The sequence below is a fragment of the Sesamum indicum genome, linkage group LG14 (assembly GCF_000512975.1).
Source record: "Sesamum indicum cultivar Zhongzhi No. 13 linkage group LG14, S_indicum_v1.0, whole genome shotgun sequence".
Classification (NCBI taxonomy): domain Eukaryota; kingdom Viridiplantae; phylum Streptophyta; class Magnoliopsida; order Lamiales; family Pedaliaceae; genus Sesamum; species Sesamum indicum.
This window is the reverse complement of record NC_026158.1, coordinates 2,660,139-2,684,479: the sequence shown is the minus strand read 5'-3', so window position 1 is coordinate 2,684,479 and position 24,341 is coordinate 2,660,139. Positions and strand designations below refer to the sequence as shown.

At 31.6% G+C, this 24,341-nt stretch overlaps 2 protein-coding genes across 7 annotated transcripts in view; both read left to right on the top strand.

The window, feature by feature from the left end:
* On the top strand, window positions 169-15,848 carry LOC105176831 (probable sugar phosphate/phosphate translocator At1g06470). 6 transcript variants are annotated; one of them, XM_011099756.2, is made up of 13 exons: window positions 169-286; window positions 563-759; window positions 840-1,304; window positions 1,899-2,065; window positions 3,480-3,565; window positions 4,693-4,742; window positions 7,228-7,295; window positions 7,890-7,990; window positions 8,424-8,436; window positions 10,456-10,640; window positions 11,532-11,618; window positions 13,624-13,718; window positions 15,554-15,848. In XM_011099756.2, exons 3-13 carry the CDS (start codon window positions 1,078-1,080, stop codon window positions 15,687-15,689), a joined length of 1,215 nt encoding a protein of 404 aa, XP_011098058.1. In that variant the 5' UTR covers window positions 169-286; window positions 563-759; window positions 840-1,077; the 3' UTR covers window positions 15,690-15,848. The 6 variants fall into 6 exon arrangements, with proteins under 6 accessions (XP_011098058.1, XP_020554413.1, XP_020554417.1 ...); XM_020698754.1 differs by having other exon boundaries at window positions 840-1,331; XM_020698758.1 differs by lacking the exon at window positions 563-759 and having other exon boundaries at window positions 840-1,331.
* Window positions 22,651-24,341, top strand: part of LOC105177053 (G-type lectin S-receptor-like serine/threonine-protein kinase SD2-5) — a 2,785-nt gene continuing 1,094 nt past the window's right edge. Inside the window, 1 exon segment of the mRNA XM_020698798.1 lies at window positions 22,651-24,341. This exon segment is cut by the window's right edge and continues 11 nt beyond it. Within this exon segment, the coding sequence (XP_020554457.1) occupies window positions 22,812-24,341 (1,530 nt within the window). The 5' untranslated portion in view covers window positions 22,651-22,811.

Here is a 24,341-nt window from a genome sequence, read left to right as displayed (position 1 = left end):
ATTATAAAATTATAAAAATAAATTGTGAAAATCAATTTATACAACACTGAAGTACCATTCTCCTTAAGTTATATGACTAAAATTGCAATTTTCTGTAAAATTAAACAAACTGAAATTAAAGTTATTCAATTCAGTTTGGTGGATTTGAATCAATGATACAAAAACACATCCAACTGTTCCAACGACCAGATTCATCTTCTGACCACACCACTCCAAACACCTAAGCACAACAAAACACAAAGATCCAAAACATTCTGCAAAACATACAGAAAATTTAACATCACTGGTAAGTTTCGAGATCTCCCCCTTTTTCAGTTATTAATTTTCACTCAAACATTCACTGCCTGTACGCTTTCTTGATCTCTGTTTCTGCAGCTTTGATCCAATTTAAATTTATTGATTAATATTTGAAAGTCGTCCTTTGTCGTCTTTATTACATGGTTTCCTATGTGCTTTGTCTTATATTCAAATCCAAGAATTGCTTTGTCTATTCAATAAGTGAAGTTTGAAGGGCATATGTTTCACATGACGTGTGCTAAAAATGTTGGAATTTTTTGTGCAGTTATATAGTTTAGATCGCAGCAACTGCAAATTCTCGGAGCTGATTCAGATTAATTGTTTCTTTCTTCACTTAATTTGATCATCGTACCATTTGTGTCGAGATTTTTAGATAAAGTGGTTGTTTAACATCGTATTAGAGTCGGATCAGACCAGAGGTGTTGTGTTCAAATCTCATTTCCACCCATTTTGGTTTCACAGGTAGGGTTTGTATGTGGACCATGTGTTAGGAACAGGTTAAACCTAAACGAGATTGTCGTTTAACAATTCTTTCGTCTTAGGTTCATGCAGTGGCATTCGAATGGTAGATGAGATTGGGAATTAGGAATACGTTGGGGATCCTAGGTTGACGGGCTAGCGTAATGAGGGTAGAAGCCAGTGCTCAGCTTGATCGGTCAATGGGAGACGCGTTATTTCAAGAAAACGTTGATGTTGAGTTGCATTGGGTTCAGCGACAAGGGTCGTGAGAAGATGGAATTTTAGCGATTTTGGTTCCAAATAATTTTGAGGAGATATAAGATGGATGAGCTTGGTCGTGATGCGGATCATGACATACATATGGTTGCTGGTTTGAGAAATCAGAAAGATAGGTACTTACCTATTGATGTCCGGAAAGATCACATGATTGATAAAAGATACACAGGCGACAGCATTGTCCTTAATCATCGAAGCCCGTCTAAGAGAGATTCAGACAGCCTTGTTTCAATCGTTTACGTGCTGAAAACGTTGTTCCTGATACTACTCTGGTACACATTCAGTACATGTCTAACGTTGTGAGTGCATTCATTCTCTTCTTGGTGTTGTTAATTACGCAGTAAGTGTATTATTTTGGGTTTAATATAATTTACGTTCATATGATATTGCAAACCCAAATGGGTTAAATGCAATTTAACCCCTTGTGATATGTTAAGTGAGCAAATACTTCTTGTTAGCAAATTACCCCATGTGTTTCAAAAAACGAAACAAATTACCCCCCTATCAATGATTTAGATAGGGGGTAATTTGCTTCATTTTTCAAAGCGCATAGAGTGATTTATTATTTTATTTTTCATAAGGATATTTTTTTTTTATTTCTTATATGGGGGTAAATTGCATTTTTTCCTTATTGCAAATGAGCAATTTACCCTTTATATTTTTTGAAATAAAGTAATTTACCTCCATGTCGAAGGAGGTAAGGTAAATTGCTTCATTTTAAAAACACATGGGATAAATTATTTGTTTTTATTTTTTTAATAAAGAGATAATTTGCTCATTTATAATATCACGAGAAAGTTACTGATATTTTTCACGTATTATTTCTATTGAATGCCCTTTTAACTACAATATGTTTGGTGGATCAGTTATAACAAGACCTTGTTAGGGGATGACATGGGGAAATTCCCTGCTCCTCTGTTGATGAACGCCTTCCATTTTTCCATGCAAGCTACTTTGTCAAATGCCATTACGTGGTTTTGGCCCGACAGATTTCACTCCTCGTTTATGTCTTGGAGGGATTATTTTGCCAAAGGTATAGAAGAAGATTTATGCCTCTTTCACTACATTTTTTGCTAGTAATTTTGAGGGCAATTTTTTTTTTTAATCCCGTTGGTCATTTTTATTTTTGGTACCATAGTTGTTACGAGTTTCGTTTTTAGTACCATAAAACATAAAAATACGTCTTTTCGGTCCCAAGTTAACGGCGAAGACCATGTGCGTTACATGGCCGTTAACAGCTGTTAACTCTTATTGGTTCACGTAATTTTTTATTTCAAAGGTCTTCTTTAATGGTACTTCTTTTTCTGTACCATTATAAGAAAAAAAATATATTTTGACCAACTTTCTCCACAAACTATAAGAACTTTTTTTTTTTTTTAAAAAAATAAAAATGTTAGGAAAAGTTTATTTTAATATATATAATAAATAGTTCTAAAATTATGATTATTTTTATTTCAGATAATTTCTAGGATCTAGTTTACTATTTTTGAAATTAAATTATTATTTAATCTAAAAATATATTAATATTTGAGTACAAACTATAAAAAGTAAAATTTATTTTTTGAGTAAAAGTATTAGATAATTTTTTTATTAACTAATGAATTAATTTTTAAATTAAAATTAGGACCAAAAAGACGTGTTTTGTGTTATGGTACCAAAAGCGACATTTACAACAATTGTGGTACTAAAAACGAATTTAATCTTTTGAGAATTCTCATTAATTTTATGATACAAATTCTCAATACTTTTGTCTATCAAATCCACCTTTGAAAACGTACAAAAAGGAGATACATAACGGCTCTTTGTTTTCTCATTATCCTGCCAAAGTATTGGATTTAGCTGTCAGTGAAGACAAAATGAAAAAGTACGATAGCGCCTATGTAGTGGGAAATTCTAATTTGGATTCAGTTGGGTCAAATCTGAACTAATTATATGATAAGTTCAATATGCTTGTCGTATAATTACTCTACAATTCAAAGAAAGTGACGAATCACATAACAAGTGTGATACGCTGGTTCTGTGATTAGTTCAGTTCTATCATATTTTCAGGCAAGAATTTTCCATTTTTGTAGGTTAGTTTCTTTGAATATAGTTAACAGTAAAGGCTTAAATGCAATTTTCGTCCTATATTTCAGCGTTTTAATCCCTCTATCTTTCTTGAGTAGCAAATAAGTTCTACACCTTTTAAATTTTTCGTGATTCTGGTCCGTTGAGTCACCGGGGTTCGCTATCTGCCCTGCATGTACTTTTTTAATTCCGTTGGTCAAATTCTGCCAGCATAGAAGCAAATTTCTGGGCTTGCATTTCTGCTAGCACCTGAGGACTGGGGATTTTTACTTGGAAAAATGCATTTGTATTGCATGTTCATTGTCCCTACTGAAATGAATTTGCTTGTATCATTAACATCTCTAACGACTAATGCTACAGATGGCCTTTGCCTTTCACAGTTGTACCGACGGCTCTCAGCACCGCAATGGATGTTAATCTAAGCAATGCTTCTCTGGTCTTCATCTCCGTTACATTTGCCACTATGGTTGGTAATTCTTCTTTGTTCAAAGCTTGCATAATAATTTATGATTAGTTTTGTTGGATTATATGTGTTACTTGTGAGAATTTTAGTTTCATGTGAGTTTTTTGTTGGGGTTCACCTTTGTCGGCGAGACGGCTGAACTGTGGTGTGAAGATGACTGAAATTGTAAAAATTAAAAAGATATAGGGTGAATAGCAATTTACCCTCCTATGATATTGAAAGTGAACATATTACCCCCCTATGAAAAAAAATATAGCAATTTATCCTCCTGTACTTTTTAAAACGAAGCAATTGACTTCCTTATACAGAGAGGTAAATTATTTCATTTTAAAAAATATGAGGAGGTAAATTGTTGTATTTTAAAAAATATATGAAGGTAAATCGCTATTTATTTTTTATAAGGGGATAATTTGCTCAATATCACAAGGGGGTTGCTTGCTTTTTTCCCAAAGATATATAACGAAAATGATTTTTCAGAAAGTTGAAGGACAAAAATGCTGGAAAAATGAGTTAATAGGAACAGTAGCCCCAACTGTAAAATGTTAAGTGATATGCACATGCATTTTTACGGCGAGAAGGGCGAACTTCATTGAAAAGAAGAATTGAAATTGCGAAATTAAAACGATAGAGAACCAGAATGCTACCCTACAAAGTTAAAGCACGAGAACGCCAAATGGGCAAAGTTACAGAACCAAAAATATATGTGCATTTTTCTTTCTTTTTTTTTTTTTTTGTATTCAACTTATGTTGCATATATTGGCGGACTGAAGAACATAGAGAAACACCAATAGGTTCGTTGTCTGGCTTAAGTCTCTTAAGATTGTATTTGGACTGATGAATTTGGATTTGAACCAAGGATTTCAAATGACTTCATTTAAAAAGAATTTGAAATCTATCCATATTTATCATAACTTAGTTCAAAATTAAAATAAAAAAAATTGAAATTTTTTACATTTAGAATTATTCAAACATATATAAAAAATTTATTATAAAAATTTGAAACAATTTCAAATCCTTCGATACAAACTCAACCTAAAAGAAGCTGTGGGTTATTGCATTGGATCCTTTGTTTTATCTGGTAAAAGAAAGAGGTTTTTAAATAACTAATTCTATTTTACTTTTTGTTGCAGTGCAAATCAACATCACCAATATTTCTCCTTCTTTTTGCCTTTGCTTTCAGGTATTTATCCACATAACTCGTTTAATTACAATGAACTCCCTAAAATTTGACATAATTGTAAATATTTTCTCGTTGTTTGAAAAATTATAAATAACTCTTCTCTCGAAATTACAAATACTTCTTTGTAACAACTCATTATAGAGAGGTATTTGTTAGGTGTACTCGTAATTTCAGAGAGGGTATTTGTGATTTTTTAAATAACGAAAAGTATTTATAATTAAGACAAATTTCAAGAAAGCGAATTGTAATTTATCCTAAATTATATATTGAAATGCAACAGTCTTATCTTATTTTGCACTAAATTGAAATGCATACATGTATGGTTGGTGAGGCATGAAAGAAACTGAGAGGAAAGCCAAATTTCATGATGTCCTTTTATACAGACCTGGAAAATACAATTTTAGTTCTGTAATTTCGGCAATGGTATTTTATGCACAAATTAATTTTCGTAATTTAGTCCTGCAATTTTAGTCATTTTTCTGTAAATTTGACCTGAAAATTGATTTGACTTGCGCCTAACCCAACTAAATTGCAATTTTAATCCCGTAGATCAACTCTTGTAGGACCAAAAATGTCAACCCCTAAGTTACAGGACTAAACTTATAATTTAATTGGGTTATGTGCAAGTCATATGCAATTTTTCAATCAGCCTGATCGTAAAAGGACTAATAAAAATTTTAAAATTACATAACTAAATTGCAAAAATCAATTTGTGTAGAACGTGAACATATCCCCTTGCATAAAGGGTACTAACTCTAGCTTTTGCTTACATGAGGTCCAGAGTTAGAGTAGAGTTGGTCTATTATGGTTGAGTTTGTAAACACAGTTCCTAAATACTGATGAATGAAGTGATGGGAAATAGATAGGGGCTCGTGATCTAAACACACTTCAAATGTCACGAACTAAAAATTTCTCTTCTTTCAATTGCTCCTCTCAAAGGCCCCCTTTATAATAAAAGTAGGGGTTAGTTACAGCGTAACAATAATCTATTAATTACAAGATAGGCAAAATTAGTCCCGTAAGTATAGAGGGTGACAAAATTGGGACCGTAACTACAGGACTGACAATTTTAGTTCTGCAAGTATTGATTTTTTGGCAATTTTAGTTCCGTTCAAAATGGCCCAAAACCACGGCGAAGAGATTTGGGGCTTAGGGTTCCGATGTCCACGTGCGCAACTTAAACACCTAGCAGCTTGCATGGCTAATGATGTGGCTAATAACATGGCTTAGGCGGAAAAAGAGGCCAACTGGACTTAAAGGCCAAACAAAGACTCCCCTTTTTCTTCAACATCCAGCTCGACGAGCTTCTGCAAATAACCCCATGCACCATCCACCATTATTTCTTTCCAGCATTTCTTATATCCAAATTTTGCATTAATGGATTCGAGAGTTGAATTACAGAACTATTCCACTTTCTTCACTCCTTGAAATTCTTTGATTTCTAACATATTTCATGAGTATTCCTGAAAAATTCTCTTTAGCAAGCCTGTGAATTTGGCGTCCCTTCTTCACAAATTTCTATCAATTAGACGAAACCCCACTCACCCAATCGCCCAAGCGTACTCTTCTTTCAAGATTTTCCTGCAGCTTCTGGTTTACTATGCGTATTGTTTCACCTCTTTGTAAAAATAGTTTCCATGGCCGAGGCTGGGTTTCTTAATTTTCTTCACCACAAGAATGATCATCACCCATTCTTGTTTGAACCCAATGATTCTCAGTGTCAGCCTAATGTGAGTAATTGCCTGACGATAATGAAGATATTTTCACTGTTTTCCTTCACCTGCAACTTCATTTGCAGCAAAAATATGAGAGAGAAAGAGCTTTGCTTGCATAAGGGTGAAAATAAGCGGGAAGAGGGCCTCTTTTCCCGCTTAAGCCACGTCATTAGCCACGCAAGCTGCTAGGTGTTTAAGTTACGCATGTGGACGTCGAAACCCTAAGCCTCAAATCTTTCCACCACATTTTTGGGCAATTTATGTCGGAAGGACCAAATTTGCCAAAAAATGAATACTTACATGACTAAAATTGCCAGTCGTATAGTTATGATCCCAATTTTGCCACCCTCTATACTTACGGGATTAATTTTGCAATTTTGCCTTACAAGATAATTCAAATCGTACGATTTTGGCCTCTTGTTGCTTTTTATGAAAAGAATTTAATCTTGATTTTGAGCCGGAGTTCATTCATTTTTTCAGCTGGAGTTCACCTCCACAAGTGAGAAGGCTGAAATCGTGAAAATTAAAAAGAAGTAGGACCAAAACACTACTCCAGAAAGTTAAAGGACAAAAACACTTGCAAAATGAGCCAATAGGTTAAGTAGCCCTAATTTTAAAAGGTTCTTGAAAATTAAAGAACCAGAAACAGCAAATAACCTAAATTACGGGGCAAAAAATACATTTGATCCCTTTTGTTATTATTTAGCTGTATATGTATATATCTTTTAATTTTTTAACCTAGCTTCTGACCCAAACAATGTTTCGTAAAGATTGGAATCTCCAAGTGCTAAGCTGCTTGGCATCATCTTAATCATTTCCTTTGGGATACTATTAACAGGTAAGTAATTGTAAATATATTTTTAATTCGGTAAATTTTGATATTTTAATATTTTTATTCTTTAGTTTGTTTGGGTACAATATAATCTAGTATTTTTTTGATATTTTGCAATTTTGGTCCTTCTGATGTCAAATTTTGCAAAAGCTGTCGAAATAAATTATGTGCCCTTCCCGATTCTGCCATTTTTGTCGAAATAAACTTTTTTACGTTTCGTAATTTTGATCCTTCTGGTGGCAGATTTTTCAAAAAAACTATCAAAATAAATCATCTACCACGTCGTTTTTTTATAAAATTCTTCATCCATGTTGGCAAAACTTAACTCATCAGAACAGAAGTCCCAATTTAAATGAACCACGTGAAGCACACGTGATTTATTCATGTGACTTTTGCAAAATCCAGAATCGAAAGGACCAAAATTACGAAATACTAAAAAATTATAGGAATTTTTTGCTGTCTTAAAAAGATAAAAATATCAAAATCAGAGGACAAAAATATATTGAAGCGTATTAATTAATCCCTATAGTCAGATTAATCTCAGCCAAATTGAGTTTCTTACATTTTGTTTGGTCTGATATATACTTCCACATGATATAGTGGCAAAGGAGACAAAATTTGAATTTTGGGGTTTCATATTTGTTATGCTTGCTTCTGTCATGTCGGGGTTCCGATGGACGATGACACAGATTCTTCTCCAGGTATGATCTTTTATGAGTTGGATGCAATTTATTCTTCAGTGATCGATATTATAACTGAGTAAATTATTTTTTTATTAAAAAAAATTGCAATTTACGCCTCTGTGTTTTTAAAATAAAGCAATTTACCTTCCTAGACAGAGAAATAAATTGCTTCATTTTTAAAAAGTAACGGGAGGTAAATTGCTGGATTTTAAGAAATACAGGGGATAAATTGCTAAAAAAAATCACAGATGAATAATTTGCTCATTTATAATACCACATGGGTTGCTTGCATTTTTCCCGATCTTTTATATATCGAAACTCATAATTTTGGTTTGTGAAATTGCTTTTGTGCTTATTATTTTTTCTTGCCGAATGTCCTAAATTGTCTTTGTTCTTGGGTTTCGGCTTTCATTGATTGGTGTGGTGTGTGCTGATACCAAACCAAATGAAGAAAGAAGTGTATGGTAAGTGTATCACACTTTCTATATGATTGTTTATTTTTGTTAAACTGTACACCAATCACACAATAAATATATCACACTTACCATATGATTGATTCAAGTTTGATCGAGCCGAGTCGGGACTAGAATTCCCCTCGACTCCATATGTTGTTGAAAGCAAGTTTTTCATTTTTGTTGAAATTAGAAGATATCTTGGTTATCAAATTTCTCAACTTATCTTGAAAAAATTATGCATATCAATTTCTCATTACCTTCCTATTTTCTCTCATTTTATTTTAGGAAAAGTTACAGCTACCTCCTGAGTTATTTATGGACTATTTACCATCTATATCTTTTCAAACATTAAACCCACCAAAAGTTTCAAATCACTTACATAAATCACCCCTACTTTTTAAAAAATTATAAATAACCCCCAAAAATGTCGACAATATTTCACAAAACTAGCTTAACACCCTTAAGGAACAATAAATAAGCAACTATGGACTGTCATAACCGGAACAAGAAGTAGTTCATAGTGAACTTTTCATATTTGTATAGTGAATGAAAAGAATCCTTCCAACTTGAGCATAAAAGAATATTTAAAGAAAGTAAAACATTATGAGGAATTTTTATTAATTACAGCTATGTAACGGTTAATTAACTACAGCTGTGCAACAATTGTTAGCTCAATTACATTGAATTTGAAAAGAAAAAAGTATAATTGTTAGTCGGCATTTTCAAGGAATATATATTAAGTAGCCAGGAAAAAGGTTGACACAACATTTAATTATGATGTCAATTCTGTTGAATTTAGTGGCAATTTTATACATATTTATTTTGGCAATTTGATCTTGTAATTTTAAAAATTGTTCATATTGCGTGTAAAAATGATCGAAATTTGCAAATATAGCCAACAAAATTGCATGTGACATGCACGTGACCAGCTTAATTGTGTGCACTTTTTCGATCATTTTTGTCCTCAATATGGGAAATTTTCGAAGTTACATGATAAAATTGCCAAAATTGATTTTGTATAAAATTAAAATTGTCAACCCATATTTACATGATTAAAATTACAATTTTCCGATCAATCGGACATGAAATGAAATCTTATGTGGCCAATTGATTACAAAAATATTTGTATAAGACTTTTTCTTCCTTAATTTTGGCCTTTCTATATTTTGTTTTATTGGTTAGGGAATTTTTATTTTTGATCTTGTAATTTTTAAAAAGTAGCACTTTTGGTCCCATAGCACCTTTCTGTTCGATATTTAATGAAAAATATCACTTGCTTAGCACGTGTCCATTACAGCCTTTATGTTTTTAGGTTTAATTAGTTATGGAATTACCAGTTTTGGTCTCATAACTTTCAAAATATAATACTTTTGATCATATACACTTAACGATAATATGTGTTTTTTGTTAAATATCTATGGAACCAAAAGTGCTATTTTTTTATAAATTAAAAATTAAAAGTAAAAATCCCGTAACCACTCCCATCTTTTGCAGTGTGGAGGGACAACGATGGATGAAAAGAATTCTAGTAGAAAAAGGCCATTTTGTTTGAAGGAAAGATTCTTGTTTCATAAACAACGTGAATTATTTTTTGAATAGTAAAATCCATTTAACAGAAAACTTCGATGCTTTTTGACTAAAGAAGTAAAATTGATGCAATTAAACACGACAACCATTATACCGACACATCACTCAGTCCATGTCTATGGTGAACCATAGTCAATACCCCTCCTGGACTAATTTGTCGCATAACTTAAAATTTTTTTTGGTTCATTGATTACGAAATTATCACTTTTGGTCCCAAAATTTTTAGAAATTAACACTTTTGGTCTCAGGACATCTTTCCTTTGAATATTTTAACGAAAAATGACACACGGTCATTAGGGCCTTTACACTTTTCGTTCCATTAATCATAGAATTCTCACTTTTGATCCCATAACTTTTAAAATGTGGCACTTCGATTCCATGTACTTAACGGCCGTGTAGCATTTTCCGATAATATCTAATTAAATGACTTTTTTGTTGAAGGTTTCAAAAACCCTCTAACTTTGATGAGCTACGTGACTCCGCTTATGGCAATTGCAACTGCTCTACTTTCGTTGTTATTGGATCCATGGCATGACTTCAAAACCAGCAATTACTTCGACACCTCATGGAATATCGCAAGAAGTTGTTCACTCATGTTCTTTGGTGGAACTCTGGCTTTTGTCATGGTAAAAAAACATTCCTGATTTCATTGTTTCATATTTGTGCAATGTGATCATTTAATTCATGAAAAGACTTTAAGATGGAATAGGGTTAAATGCGTTGTTTGGTCCCATAACTTAAATAATTTGGCGTTTTTAAGTCCTTTAACTTTTTCAGGATAGTATTTTGGTTTTACATTTTTTTAATTTTCGTGATTTCTGTCCATTTTTCTCCAAAGTTCACTTTCATACTAGTGAGTGGCGTGAACTCCGAGAGGAAAAATGACTGAAGTCGAGAAAATTAAAAAGATGCAACACCAAAATACTACCCTAAAAAGATTAAGAACAAAAGTGCGGACAAAAATGAGCCAATATGAATAGTAGCCCCAATTTTGAAAAGTCACCGTGAAATGCGCATGCATGTTTTTAATATGCTACATATCGGCATCTCTAAAGTAAAAGAACAAAATGATGATAGAAATTAAATTCAATCATAAACTTCAAGGGAGAAGTATTATTTTAGTCCGCTAAGTATATCTAATTTTAATTTTAGTCCGATAACTATATCCATTTTTGTTTAGGTCCAGTAACTTACGAAATTGCTTACTTTTAGTTCTTTGGCATATTTTCGGACAATTTTACCCCTATGAGTGCATATGAACTAAAACTGCCTTTCAAAAGTTGCATAGGAATAAACTTGTCCGAAAATCTGCCAGAGGGCTAAAAGTAAGCAATTTCGTAAGTCACTGAACCTAAACAAAGATGAACATAGTTATCGAACTAAAATTAAAATTAGACATACTTAGCGAATTACAATAATACTTTTCCCTAAACTTCAACTTCTCTATGTTTTGCCAACTCCAATCTTTGGGATTCATTATTTTCTAAGAAAAGCTTCAATTGTTGGTCTTGTTGTAGGTATTAACTGAATATATTCTGGTCTCAGTGACTAGTGCAGTAACAGTAACAATAGCGGGCGTTGTCAAGGAAGCTGTAACTATTTTGGTATGACACCAAATACTTTTTACTACAATTACATTAAAATTACGAACTTGCTACGATAAAATTACGCATTATATATGGTCTCATAGAATAAGAGGTTCAACAATATTAGTCATTTGCTTTACGAAATTTCTAAAATGGTTTTAAAATTGAAAAAACTCGACATATTTAGTTCTCTGCTTTACAGAATATTTTGAATGGTCCCAAAATAGAAAAACTTAACATATTTTTTTTTATTTATAAAGAGATAAATATAATATTTGTATATATATATGGAGTGAGGTTAACATCATCATATTGTTTCCTTCATAACTACAAAATTATTATATGAAAACGTTAAATAAGGGGTAAAATAAGAAACGGGTAAATGTTATATTTTGGTCCTTTAAATTTTCTTTTAAAATCACTTTAATCCCTAAAGTTCATTTCTTGACTTTAACCTCCCTAAATTTTAATTTTTGTCTCAGTTTGGTCCCTCTGACTATTTTTCAGTGAAAATGTGGCTGGAGTTTAACTTTTTGGAGGGTAAAATAATTAATTTAAGTTTGATTTTATCACTTTAGTTCCTTAAAATTTTAAAATTATTAAATTAGTCATTTTTTATTAGAAAGGGCATCATTTTTATATTTCATATGGTGATTACGATGTAATTATATTTTATGGAAAATAAAATCTCTAAACTCTTGTGAACATAATATTAACATATTGCTTAACTTAAAAATAAAATAGTCTTTTGTTTTTTTTTTTTTTAAAGTGACAAAAAATCAAAATTATAAATAAATTTTATAAAACTTATCTAATCTAAAAGTATAATAATAAAATCTAAGTCGGTTTTTTAATCTATGTCTATTAAAATTAAATCTTAACAATGTTATTAAACTTATCTCTATCTCTTAAATAAAAATTTACTGACATTGATTTTTTATTATATTTTTGTATTAGATAAGTTTTATAAATATTATTCATAATTTTGGTTTTTTTAACTGCTAAAAAAAAGAAACTGTTTATTTTAAGTTAAGCAATATATTACTCTTATCAACATAAAAGGAGATAAAAAAGTTATTTTTTTTTCATGTAAAAAAGGATTAATTTGATAATTTTATAAACTTAATGGACTAAAATGATAAAAATCAAACTTATTCACCTTTATACCCTCCAAAGAGTCCAAATCTGGCCACATTTTCACCGAAAAATTATTAGAGGAACCAAATTGAGATAAAAAAGTAAAGTTTAAGGATGCAAAAGTCAAGAAATAAATTTGTGGGACTAAAGTGATTCTAAATGAAAATTTAAGGGACCAAATATAGTACTTACCCATTAGAAATTTATGCAATTATGTTTGCTAATGTCAGCATTTTCGTCCAAATTCAACAAAAGAGGTTCAGGTACAAACAGTGAATTTTCGGAGGGGATGTAAGTATAATTTCAAAATTTTTTGGAGGAAAGTATAGTTTTACATTTTTAGAATTTTTTTTAGAGAAAGTCTAAATTTGCATTTGTAGGGGGTCTAAGTATAATTAATGCTAAAAAAACACAAATTAACTGGACGTGTAAGAAGAAATAAAGGATAAAAAAATGGATGGTAATAAGATTAAGAGTTAAAACATATGTATGACTCTGATTAATAGCATGTCAATTAGGGTTTCTGTTGACTTGGTCATAACAGTTTCAGTCTTGTCCTATTTTCAAACGATAGTGTTGGAAGCCCTTTCTTGAACTACTGTGATATTGTAAATGAGCAAATTATTTTTTAATAATAAAAATATTAGTATTTTATATCCCTGTGCTCTCTAAAGTGAAGCAATTTACCTTTCTGTCTAATGAGGTAAATTGCTTCATTTTAAAAAACACAGGGGGATAAATTGCTGTATTTTAAAAGTATAGAGAAGTAAATTACTATTTTTTTTTAATAAAAATATAATTTGCTCATTTACAATGTCACAAGGGGTTGCATGTATTTTTCGCATTTTTTGAATTGATCATTGATGCTTTAATATTTTTATTTTAGGTTGCTGTCTTTTATTTCCATGATGAGTTCACCTGGCTGAAAGGCTTAGGCCTTGTTACTATTATGATTGGCGTCAGTTTATTTAACTGGTACAAGTAAGTATCAAAGGGTAAATTACAAATTACGTCTGTGTATTATTCAAAATGTTTGCATAAGTCGCTGTAAAAAATAAAATATCATTTTACTTTCTTATATTTTTAAAAAAAAACAAATTACCTCCCTCACCAGGAGGGCACTCCGCTCCATTTTAAAAAAATATAGAGGAATAAATTAATATTTTATTTTTCACAAAAACTTGTGTGAATATTTCGAATAATATACAAAAGTAATTTGCAATTTACCCAAGTATCAAATCTCCATCTCTTTTAACCAACACTTTAAGTTTCATAATTCCTATCCCAGTCCTAAGCATCAAAGGACATTCAATGCTTTGAATGTAGCAATAATTTCTTATAATTAATACAATATTTTTATTAATTTTTCAAATTTAAAATGTTATTTGCATTGTTTGATCAAATGTTGAGTGATATACATGTTGCCAATTTCAATATTATAGTATGGGGAAAAATGCAAGCAATCCCAGTGATATTATAAATGAGCAAATTATCACCCTATAAAAAAATTAGCAATTTAACCCCTTTATTTTTTACAATGCAGTAATTTACCTCCTGTATTTTTTAAAATAAAGCAATTTACCTCCCTAGATAAAGAAACATATGGGGGTAAATTACTATTTTTTTTATAAGGAATAATTTACTATTTTTTCTTAATAAAAAGATAACTTACTCATTTTCAATATTACATGGGGGACGTTAACTCCATTATGTATGTAATAAAAGCAAGACAAATTGTAGTGGAGCTTCCTATTTTAGCATTATGGCAAATAACATGTTGATTGTATATGTCTGTGAGTAGATGAAAATAGATGTGATGAGATTAGACATTAGATGAAAGTGTGGTTTTTGGAAAGCAAAAGGTATAGAAATATTGACAATCCCATTTGAATCTTGCTTTCCACTAGTGTTCCATTTTTACAAAGCTATTAATTTGATGATTTAATAGTACACTTTAAGGAAAAGAATGTAATTTTAGTGCTCTAATTTAGGGGTGATATTTTTGGTCATGCATAAATTGATTTTCGTAATTTACTTCTGTAATTTTAAAAATTTAATAATTTTTTTTTCATTTGGTCGAAAAATTGCATGTGACTTGTACGTTATTAAATTGCAATTATAGCTCTATAAATTTAGAGGGTGTTGGTATTTTTAGTCCTATAATTTTGGAAAGTTGGTATTTTTGATCCTGCATGAATTTATTTACTAAAATTGTATTTTCTAGCCAAATTGGCCGAAAAAGAATTAAAATTGTCAAAATTATAGAATTACATGACTAATCATTCAAACAGAGCTAAAAATGCTAACTTCAAATTACAGGACTAAAATTACAGTTTTTCCGACGCTTTAACGTAGAGCATATTAGAAGTTGACATTTCTTCCTACAATTTCTACCTTCAATCATAATGTGTGCTTTTAGGGTAGAGAAAAAATCCTCACAATAGATTTCTTGACTCATTTGAATACACAAATTATTTTTTTGTAGCAATTAATAGAGAAAAATACAAGCAACTCTTTTATAATATTGTAAATGAGTAAAGTACCCTCCTATAATTTACCTCTTTGTATTTTTAAAAATACAACAATTTACCCCCTCTGTATTTTTTCATAATAGAGCAATTTACCTTTTTAGACAAAGGGGTACATTGCTTCATTTTAAAAAACACAAGGGGGGGGGGGATTGCTATTATTTTTTCGTATGGGAATTATTTGCTCATTTACAATATCACATGAAGATGAATTACATTAAACCCACGATTAATATCGTCTTTCGGAATGAATCTGAAGTTAACTATTTGAACCCTTTTTTTTACTAGATATCAGAAGTTGCAGAAAGGCAAGAAAATGTTTGTATCACCAACAGGTGCTGCAACACCAAAGTATGTTGCCCTTGAGGAGATAGATGTGGAAGAAGGCAGCCACTCAAAACTGAATTTTGCATTTGACAGATGAAATTGTGAACAAGCCTCTTATGTTTTCATATCATGCATTAGGTTTATGTTTCATTTCTTCCAAATACTATACTCTGATGTTTCTTGTTTATATTCAATTCTGCATCAGCAAGCATTCTTGAAGATGATTGTCATTTGTGCCAGCATTTTATATATCTTCAATTTTGGGATTATTTTTGTTGGAATGCTAATTTATAGTGGCAATAGGCGGGTCGAGTCGGGTCCAAATGAGCTGGGTTCAATATAGGTTGGATTTTAAATGGATCTGAATTAACGGGTTAAAAATGGGTTGGCTTGCAAATGAGTCGTGTTGGGTCGATGGTACTCATTTTTTTATATTTAATATATACAAAATTTAAAGTTTCAGATAAATAATAATAAGATGACAATATTTTTAATACAACTTGTAATATAATATAATACGATTGAATTTGATTTATTCATTGTTTATGAAAAGTAATCAGGTTATATTAAAGATTCATTTGTAAAATATAAAATAAATTGCTTCTAAAGTATTAAAAAACACTGCATTTTTTTAAACAAATCATGCGATGAATAGTTGTGCAATTAATTTCTCCATCATTTTTTCTAAATTGTGAATTTTCAAGCGCAATAATAACAGTACATGTTAGTTCAGTATAAATTATTACACTAGAAAAAGAATTACTTTTGGCTACAATTTTAATAGCTATGGACTAAATCGTGGTAAATAATTTTTATTGATCATGGTTAAATAAAATCGATGCGAAAATATAGATTTTCTACCATGAAAAAGTTATTTGCTATAGCTAAGAGCCATAGTAAAAATATTTGCCACGAGCCATAGCAAATGTTTTAGCCGCCTTGTAAATACCAAGGCCAACAACCATTGCATGGCAATGGCCAATAACTATTTGCTATCGTTATTTTGGATTTAACCATAGTAAATGTTGCATTTCTGTAGTGTTATTAGATATTGATGTTTTATATATTCATTAAAATTTATAATATAATTGTATACTGTCAGTTTATTAAGAAAAAAGAATTTTAAATGGTTACAGATGAATTGTAAGTTATTTTATAAAATTCTTCACATTTTTTTAATTTGTTTATCATTAGTTTAAAACATAATAATTTACTAAATAAATTTTAAAAACTTTGTTTCTCATAAAAATGAGAAAAGTTAGAAATGTAAAAGTAGTAGTATTATATAGTATAATTAAATCAATTCTGATAGACTTAAGACCCGTCATCAACTCATATTCATCACCAATCTATTTAAAATCCATCACCAATCCATATAGAACCCATCATCAATCCACTTCAAATCCATCACCAACTCATATAGGACCCATAGTGAACTCATAATTATAATTTATACTAATATATTTCATCAATCCTATTATATTACTAAAATTACTTGTAATAAAATGAATAGAAAATTAAACATAAAGAACCCATTTAGGACCCATTAAAATCCATATATGACCCATTATTTAAATTTATTTAAACAAAATCATATTGAATCCATATTAGAAAAGTTTAAACCCAACCCAACCCAAAGGTAGGTGGGTGGGGTTGGAACCATGGGTTTCCATCCATATTGCCATACATACTAATTTATGAAGTCACCGATTGTAGAATTTTGGTGATTAGCCTATTACTAGTTCAGACCGAATATTATTTTTCATTCCGTAACTTAGGATCTTTCCACTTATCGCATTTACTTTTGATCCTATAACTTCAAAAAAGGATTAAATGTATTTACTCCCTGTGAAATTTTTAATATTCAAAAAATTCCTGTGTGAAAAAATAAATGGCAAAAAATCCCCTTGTGATAAAAATATATAGGAAAAATACCCCTATAATTAGATTTGTGGCACACACGCCCATTGTGTGTGTATTGCTCATTTTTGCATATAAACTGACAAAAATAACCTTATCAATCAACCTCTGTATATAACTAATATAAATCAACAGTCAATATTTAAGTAAATACAAAATCAATGGTCTAGATTTATCAAATTAATTCAACGATTTAGATTCAACATAACAAATCTACTGCCCATATTTTATTTGATGTAAATGTGTGGCTCAGATTTAATTTATTTTGTATAATAAATATATAGTTACTTTATAAAAATATATATTAATAATTTTACATGTACAATATATATATATGGAAAAAAATACATGGACCCCCATATGTTATGGGAATGTTCAAAAACCTTCTTAAAAAAGTAAAGTATCAAATACTCATATTATTTACTTTGTTAATATCTCTTGGATGTTTTATTTTTGTTATATTTTTTCTGCTTCTATTATTGTAATATGGCCAGTTATAGTTTGCAACCTTTTGATGGTATGTTTGATTTTTCTATATGGCAACAAAAATCAAAGGCATTTTAATTCAACAAAAGGTTTTCAAAGCTATTGATGGTAGATATACTGAAAATGTTTCTAAAGAAAAGAAACTTGAAAATGATGAATATGCCTATTCTTCTATAGTTATAAATCTGTCTGATAGTGTTCTAAGAAAAGTAGAAAAGCAAGATTTCGCAAAAAAAATTATGTAATAAATTAGAGGAACTCTATACTGAAACCTCCTTCACTAGTAAATTGTTTCTGCTTGAATTTTTTTTTCATTATAAATTAGATTTGTCTAAAAATATTGAGAAAATTTTAGATTACTTTACAAAATTAATTGATATAAAACTAACTGCTGATAAATATATAGATGATTATTCACCAATTATTTTATTATATGCTATATAATAATGTAAAAGCAGCTATAAAATATGGTAGGGATAATGAGAATTTAGATACAATTATTAATGGTCTTAAAAGTAAGAAAATGTACCTTAAAACAAATAAACCTAGTTAAAATCAAAATGAAGTAAACTATGTTCTAAAAACTGAAATTTAGATTTCAAATACAGAAAATATAGCAGAGGCAGGAGTAGAAGCAGAAGTAGGAGTAAGTCTAAGTCTAGAGTCAGGGATTACAGAAATAGAGATGAAAAAGCCAAAGAAAGAAGGTGCTATAATTTGGGGAAAATGTCACTATATAAAAGACTTTAGGAAACCAAAAGGAAAAAATAGGAATAATAATAACAATAATAAAGAAGATGTTAATGTTGTCACTGAAGAAAATTCTGGTGAAGTGTTTATGGTATGTGATGAGAATGTTGTTCAGTCTCCCCTTAAGATAAATGAATGATTGATTGATTCAGGTTGTACTTTTCACTTAAGTTCTTTTAAAGTACTTTTCACTAATTATAAAGCTGAAAATTCTGAGTTTGTATCCATGGCCAAAATTAGCGATAAAGGCATAGGTTTCAGAAATAGCTACAATCATTTTTATAGCAATAGAGGCATATATAAGAGCATCTACTATGGCTTGACTGAAGCGAATGCCCTATTTTTTAGTAGTGAATGTAACAAAGCCAAGAAAAAACATCAACAACCAAGATGCGCTTTACTCCGGCAAAACAAGTGTCCAAAACAAAGCTGCAAGAACGTTGAACTGAAGCTCCAATTTACTTCCTCTACCGAGTGAAAAAAGTTGCATGTGTGAAATCTAGAATCATAATATGACTAACCATTTAAAGGTTTTCATACGAATTTTAAATCCATTTGCATTTCTGCTTTCACGTTGCAGCTACATTGTGGTGTTAAAGGATACTACAAGTCAATAGTTTTGTAAAAGACTTGTGGCCCAAATCCACAATTGGCCCAGCCCATTCCTCCTGAATGCTGGACTTGAACCCTAGCTGCTTGGCCTAGTCTACAATTGCTTAGGCCCTTTCTCGACCCAACCCATTTGCCCGACCTACTTCATTACCCAGTTTGATCCTATTTTATCTGACTCCTTATCTCTCTCAGTCAAACACTAACCCTTCTTCCAAAGTCTCTCGTTTCTCTCTCCCCTCCCTTCCCTCCCACTCTCTGATGTTTGGTATTTCTCCCACCACCTTCTTCCTCGATCTTTTACTCCGACCATTTATTGGCATGTTACTTTAAATATTGGTTTTGGCCTATGGCCTTCATATGGGAAAAGCTTCTACAGTCTTCTTCTTCCCCCCTTTCTGAAAAACCTTATGTATCAGAAGCCTTTGTGGCACTGCTTTTGTGGTCTTGAGATAAAAGCCTTTTATGGCATAAGCCTCTTTGGTCTTTTGGTTGATCTTGTGCCTTTGTGGCCGTGGTTGGCCTGGCCTTTGTGGCTAAGTGTAAAAACCTTAGTAGCAACCCTCTGTGGCTCTTGGGTTCTCAAGCAACTGAGTGATTAGGTTGCTGACCTTTGTGGCCTTTTGGGTTCCAATCTTCAAATTTAGTTTTCTGATCCTTGTTTACTATTGATCTGTTCGATCCTTTAACTGCTTTATTTTACTATGTAGATCTGCTATTAGTTTGTATAGATATGTGATCTTTTATTATTAGAAAAGTGTTTGTACTTGAGGGTTTTCCAAACACATTATCAGTTATGTAATAATTCGTTAGGAATTATTTCTAGGCTTATTTTTCTAGAGATAGATATCCGACAAGTTTGCTTCATCACATGCTTGTATTGTTTTGTGTTTCTAGAATATAGCTAGCTAGAGTGGATATTTGGGATATTTTTCAACTAAAATCGAGTTTAGAGGGATGAAGAGAAAAGAAAGGGTAATCTACCATTATGCATGAAAAAAAAAATATACTAAAATAGTCGAAAAATCAGTACCTTCTAACACCAAGTTTGAACTAGGTGTTTTTTTTCTTCATTCTTTCTTCACAGAAGATAAATTGCATTAATCCCATTTTTAGTACCCTTTTCCTTGGGTCTTTGAGATGCATGTTTCCATTGAAATTTGGGTAATTGACTAAATTCACAATTCGTGGAAATAGTTGAGCATGTGCAAGAATTGAAACCATATATCTTGTCCAATTATTTAGCTTGAATATTCGTATCTCGACATTGACAACAATGTGAAGAATTTTACAAAAAAGGACTTTCATATATTTAGAAAATGAAGATGTTTCATTGGTGTGAAAAATATAATCAACTCTTCAATGATGAATTGACGTTTTCATCACCACATCCAAGAAAACGACCAAAAATCATCTAAAAAATATTGACGTGGTTGTAATTTTGATTAATGGATGGGACAAGAATTTTGCCCTCGACACAATGACACACCAGGTGAATAGTTGAATCTAGAGAGTATTTTTTGGGGAGACGGATTATAAATAGTCCAATCGTTTCCCCCATAAATAATATTTTGGATATTTATAGTGGTATTGGAAATTATGTAGTGTGGTAGCGTGTATGTATTTAATATGTGGCTTATACAATATAAAAATTACTTTTTTATCCTTATGAATAAATATTTATTACCAAAATACACATCAAATACCTATTTCAAAATAATATAAAATCTTAGATTAATATAGAAACATATAATATTAAAAAAAAAAAAAGAAAAAGTAAAATGTAAACCACTTACTATGAACCCCACTTGGTGAAGTAGAGTAATATTTATTTCCATGTAAAGACACCCCAGAAGACTATTGAAAAGCTGTGTGCATGCTTGGTCAGAAGTAGGAAATTTGGCCTGTCTTTGACCACACAAATATTTGAGTTAATTATACTTAAATTCCTCTAAAATAAAAAATTATATTTTTCCTTGATGAAATTTTAAAATTATGTTTATACCCCTCTAAAAATTCACTATTTATATCTGACACCCTTTCGTTACAATTTGAAGGAAAAATACTGAAATCAACAAAAAAATTATATAAATTTTTAATTTTACCCTTCATTTATTATTTTCATGTAGTAATTTTATACTTATAAAAGAAAATTATAATGACGTTAACCTCACTCCATATATATATATTATATCTAATCATTTATAAGTATAAAATATATATAAAAATATTAAATGACAGACAAATTAAAAATTTATGTATCTTTTTTTTGTTAGCGTTAGCATTTTACCAAACCGTAACGGAAGGGCATCAGGTATAAAAAAAGAATTTTTTGAAGAGGGTATAAGTATAGTTTCAAATTTTTTAAGAAAAAACAAATAATTTCACAATTTTAAAAAGAATCCTTAAGTGTAATTGTAAAAACATGGAAATCTTAGAAAGGACAGCCGGTCAAGATCGGATGCAGCAATACAACGCGTAGAAGAAGTGAGCTGTGGGCCGCGGCTGTCTGAATGGAGGGACCACCTCTTCTCAGTTCACACCTGAATTTTTTAAATCTCTGTAGGACAAAAACAATTGATGATTACTTAATTGCTCTGAGAATGATAATTATGTCTTAATTAATTCGAAAATGACATATATATATATATTATCTTTTTTCTTTTTTCTTATTCTATTTTATCTTACATATATATATATTATCTTATACATATTCTATGTAATTTTTATTTCTATTAAAAAATAAATAATATATTTTAAAAAATATTTAATTTTAAATATTTTATAGAAATTATGCATGCACATAAAATGCGCGGCAATAACTCATACTTAAAATGAAAGGAAGTGTACTTTTTTTTTTTTTGAGAAGGAACTTTTTTTTTTTTTTTTTTGGGAAGGATAGGAAGTACACTTCTAATTTTACTAAAAACGTAAGATTTAATTTACAGGTAAATAGCAATTTATTTCCCTGCAATATTGAAAATGAGCACATTATTCCCTAAATATAACAATTTGCTACCCTATACCTTTTAAAATAAAATAATTTACCTCTTTATATAGGGATGTAAATTGCTTTATTTTAAAAAATATAAAGAGATAAATTATTCTAATTTAAAAAAAATAAATAAATTATTATTTATTTTTTTATAAAAAAATAATTTATTCATTTACGATATTATAAGAATTACTTGCAATTTTTTTCCTTCATTTACCGAGAAGGGAACATCCGGAAGCCGGAAGCATTACTATTGAGCTGATCGAAAGGTCAATGCAGACAGTTGTCAACTTGCATCCGCCCCAGACGCGGAGTGCCCTTTTCCTCCAGTTCATCAATCTTTGAGCAAGTCTTGCTCTCACCTTCATTGAAAAATCTATACATCACTAAAGTAAAAGTATGTACTGTTAATCAATTTACATGTTTCTGTTTCAATCCTCTCTCTGAGAGCTTGCAAATATGATGATAATGTCCTCATGGTGGACTGTCTTCTTCACCGTAGCTTCCTTCTCTTATCTATCTTGTGTGAGCTCCCAGCCATACGACTACCCCACCGCAAACCTCTCCTCTTCTTGGATCAACAGTGTCTCCGCAAATCATTCTGTGACCTTTGCCGACAATTCTACTGTTACAGCCATTCTTCTCAGAGGGACTTTTGGTCCCAAGTACGCCTGCGGGTTCTACTGCAACGGCACCTGCGAGAGGTATCTCTTTTCGGTATTCATCGTCCAGACGAACAGCGTTGGATGGATCACTTCTCCCACTAGAGGATTCCCGCAGGTCGTTTGGTCTGCTAACCGGAACAGCCCCGTCAGGATCAATGCAACGCTGCAGCTCACGCCTGACGGCGCCTTAGTCCTGAGAGACGCAGATGGGACGTTGGCGTGGTCGACGAACACTACTGGGAAGTCTGTTGCAGGCCTCAATTTGACGGAAATGGGAAATCTTGTTCTGTTTGATGAAAAGAATGCTGTTGTTTGGCAATCTTTTGATCATCCGACTGATACGTTGGTCCCAGGGCAGGTGTTGGTTGCTGGAATGAATCTAACAGCCGGGGTTTCGGCGACTAACTGGAGTGAAGGAGGTGTGTTTTCGGTGTCGATGACTAGCCAAGGTTTGGTGGCTTGGACGGCCAATCCTCCGTTGGTATACTATGACAGATTGTATGCTAGCCCCAAGACGAATAAAGAAGCAAGTTATGCTAAGTATCAGAATGGAAGTCTGCAGTTATATGTAAATTCTGTGGAACCAAGTACGCCTGATTTGAGAATAGATCTTCCTCCGGCTGCCTCAGCTCAGTATATAAAACTGGGGCCTGACGGGCATCTCAGAGTATTTGAGTGGGGAACACAATGGACAGAAGTAGCTGATGTTTTTACAGGGTATCTTGGTTTGTGCAATTATCCCCTGGTTTGTGGAGAATATGGAATTTGTTCAAACGGGCAGTGCAGTTGCCCGAGATCAAGCTCCACTGGAGAAACCTTCAGGCAGATAAATGATAGGCAGCCCGATCTTGGTTGTTCTGAAGTAATTCCACTCACCTGTAATGTTTCCAGCAATCACAGTTTTTTGGACCTTGAGGACGTAACTTACTTCAGCTTCACGCCCGACATTAGGACTACTGACATGAAGAGCTGTAAAGAGGCCTGCTTCAAGAATTGTTCATGCAAAGCTGCCATCTTTAGATATGGCTCAAATTCGTCTAATGGGGACTGTTACTTGCCGTCCCAGATCTTTTCGTTGATGAATAATGATAAGGATCTGACTCACTACAATTCTTCTGTATCCCTCAAAGTTGAGATTGCTCCAATTATTACGGGACCGGAAGCAGGAATATCCCCTGGTGGGAGTGACAGGAAGGAGAGCGTTTTGGGCCCTGTACTGGGATCAACTTTAGGAGTACTTTGTGCAGCAGTTACCGTGGGAACCGCAGTTTTCGTGTACCGTAGGAAGAAAAGAAGTGAAGAAATTGAGGAGGACTATTTAGAT